Below are 3,196 nucleotides of genomic sequence, written 5' to 3'. Positions count from 1 at the left end.
CTTGATGAGACCAGATGTTTTACTGACTCTTTCCTTCAGAATCCTGTCTTAACATGCTCGCCATTCGTTGTTAGATTACAACCCCGTTAAGGCGGGTCTGGACAAATTTTTGAACGGACAAAAACTTGCACAGTTCCGCCTTCCCCCCCCCCCCCCTTATTCGTTCACACGGGACATACGGAACCGCGTAACTTTTTGAATGGTAAAGTGCACAAGTTTTTGACCTGATCAGAAGATGGTCAAAACTATTTACCGTTGCGCTCCCACTTTAAGCGGACTAGTGTAAATACCTGAACCGGGAAAGCTTTTGAACAGTTTGCTCGCCGGGTAAAAGATAACGCTCCTTTTATAAGCCGGACTTGCGTAAAGAGTAACATATTCGCAGGGTGTCCTAAACTAAAAGAGGTCTCCATAGGGTTTAGATTTGTAGGCGCAGGTAAGAGGTGAAAAAATATCATTTATCCATACGGCTGGTGAAATTAAAGTCTTTTTTATTTGTTTTCTTTACTTCCTAGATACTTAAGTAAAATTTCGAAACCGTTTTTCTATCCATCTAAGCAAGGTTTCATATCATAACGGTAACTTTAAAGTTTTCTCAATATCAGTACGCATCAAATTATCTGCACAAATGAAACCATAGGGTACCTGTGGTAATGTGATAAAAAACAACAAATCGAGCGCGCCCACCGTTCATAAAACCTTTTCTCTAAGTGTTTATGCACGATTAACCTGCGAACGTGCGCGAAAATAGTCAACAATGAGTAAAAATAATTAAAGTGATTCCCACCAAAAATCAATCTTAAATCGCTTTTGATATCGCGTTAAAAAAAATTAACATTATTTTCGGTCTATTTTGCATTTAAGTCAATCAATTTTGCATTTAATTCAATCAAACTCTTTTAGAGGATAAAAAATTACTCTACAGTACGTCTGGGGCTTTTTTCTTCTTGAGCAGAACGTTTATTCGTTTACCTGGGAAAAATGTTCGTGCCACAGTACATTTCCTTTAAGATCATGGTGATCGAAGTCGAGGGACATTTCTCAATGTTCCAGTGCAATTAGTACGCGAACCAATCCACCGACAAATCTGCCTCGCCTTGAAATGTGTTAACCTGGTGATCAGATTAAACAGCTTTTTTCGGCCGTCGGGCAGTGTGACTCGACCGGAACTCGAAAGAATTCCGACCAGCACTTGATGTCTTCCTTTTAGGGTAGTTGTGACGTAAGTTCCGGCGCCGGAACTACCAGTGGTTGCGTCGCATCTGCAAATGAGCAAACTGGAAACCACTTGAGATTTGCAGTGGCTGTACCACAGTGAATTAGGCTTTTTGTCGCCCGGAAAACTGGCAAAATGTATCGATGGCTTCAGCTGCCTGGAAGTTTCGATCACTCCCAGCTTGAAAAAGGGTCGTCTGTGAGCTCTCCGCAATGTAATTACTGCATAATCGAAGCTTGGTGAGTTGGGTTGTAGATGCCACCTTTCAGGGAACTTGACGTTTCTGACCCTAATCCATCGCAGGTGGCCATTACTTTGCAGAAAACCAACTTTCAAATTGGAGATAGGCGTGAGCAACTGCCTTCCGTCGTGAAGGCAATGTGCTGAAGTTAACACGTGTGTGGAAGATATGAGCGAGCCTGAACACCCTGATGAGATCTTAACCGAAGACGAAAATGGAAACTTCTGCGCTTGCGTTGAAGCGTTCAACCTTGTACGATTATCCGGCTTGAAAATAAGCCGTTTAGTGCGATGCTTCCAGAACTGGTGGTGTTTAGAAGATGAGACTGAGTTTAAGCTTGAGCTCTTTTTAGGGAAGGATTTTTTAGAATCATATACTGTGACTCTTTCTACCACGTGCTGTAATTGGGATTCGTTGATTTCGCTCTGAAGATCAATATCTGGAAGCGGTATTCTTGTTGAAAAGTGAGAACCATTTTTCCAGAGTATTTCTTCGTTGAAGTCGACAAGATCTTCGGTTGAATCGTTTAAACTTACAGAAAACAATTTGAACGGTACCGTGGAAGCTCTCTCCAAGTTTGACAGCGTTTCGCTTTGTTCATCAAGGCCCCTTCTCGATCTTTGTTGCCTCTGTAGAACATCATTTTTCTGAATTCCGCGTTGCTCTTCTTTTTGCTTACGCGCGTTGATTCCTTTCAGTATAGAAGCCCCAATAACGATCACAATGACTAAAGCTGTTGACCAATGCTTCATTTTCACGATCCGCCTTGCAAAAGAGTCTCGAGAAGTTTGCGAGTTTGTATTTGTCTGAAGCCGGCGCGGTCTTGTTATGAAGTTGCTTAACTGGATGACCGTTATAGGTAAATACTTCGTTTGGTATCACTACTATGAATAGACGCGGAAAACGTTTAACTGCTCATAAAGTGGAATTGGCGATGTATATAAAGTCTACTGGGGCCGATATATTCCCCAGAGAAAATTTACCCTCCGCATTTGGTCACTAGCCTCGAAAAAGATCGATCCACCTACAACGATGGTGCCTTTTATCACAACCCAGCTCCACTTTGAAATTTGGCAGAAGTTTCTATTCACATATCGTTTCTTTGATTTGTCTCTGAGCAAATTATAATTCCCCAAATTCCGCAGACAGTTGTTCCATTATACCTACCTATTACATGTTTTTTTCAGTCGCATTCATTGGCAAATAGTTCAAGGCATTTTTTATAAGCCGCTCGTGGTGTGGTCATTTCATTGTTACAAAGGATGAATAGACTCATAGGAGCGTAGGAGTTCCGGCCAAAATTCGCTTAACACAACTGTTGACAAGAGACCTTAGCCTTTAAAAGCTCGATCCCTTGACTTTGTCTTACATTGTACATTAATCCCCGCCCAGTCAAATAATCAGATTTTTGGTTGGAAAATATCCGTATATGCGTAATGTCGGTGTTTTTCAAGCATGGGTCGCACTTGGGAAAAGTTTTCATCTTTGCCGGCTAAAAAACCACAAAAATTCGAAACCGCAACCGGAAAAGAAAACTTTTAGTCCAACCGAGGAGGGTCGCATTAGTGGGAGTTAATAGTTTTTGCTTTGACACATTGAGAACTTAAGAACGCCAGATACCAGAAAACATTTTTCTCTTCTTCGTCCAAACCTTTGTCGAAGGATCTTTTTCCTCCATTCCCAGTTTCAGGAGGATTGGACAGATAAAGAAGACCAGAAAGTTCTTGGATGCGAATAGT

At 41.5% G+C, this 3,196-nt stretch overlaps 1 protein-coding gene across 1 annotated transcript; it reads right to left on the bottom strand.

Moving 5' to 3' along the window:
* Positions 1-474: 474 nt before the first annotated feature.
* On the bottom strand, positions 475-2,791 carry LOC140926898 (serine protease 23-like). The gene has a single exon (XM_073376575.1). The coding sequence runs from the start codon at positions 2,207-2,209 to the stop codon at positions 1,013-1,015; it is 1,197 nt and encodes a 398-aa protein (XP_073232676.1). The 5' UTR covers positions 2,210-2,791; the 3' UTR covers positions 475-1,012.
* Between the last annotated feature and the right edge of the window lie 405 nt (positions 2,792-3,196).

Source organism: Porites lutea, chromosome 2 (assembly GCF_958299795.1).
Source record: "Porites lutea chromosome 2, jaPorLute2.1, whole genome shotgun sequence".
Taxonomy (NCBI): Eukaryota; Metazoa; Cnidaria; class Anthozoa; order Scleractinia; family Poritidae; genus Porites; species Porites lutea.
Note: the sequence above shows the minus strand (reverse complement) of the source record. Positions and strands in the feature narration are given on the sequence as shown.

Coding starts and splice junctions, on each gene's coding strand:
- LOC140926898 (XM_073376575.1), bottom strand. CDS start 2,209: ATGAAGCATTGGTCAACAGCTTTAGTCATTGTGATCGTTATTGGGGCT.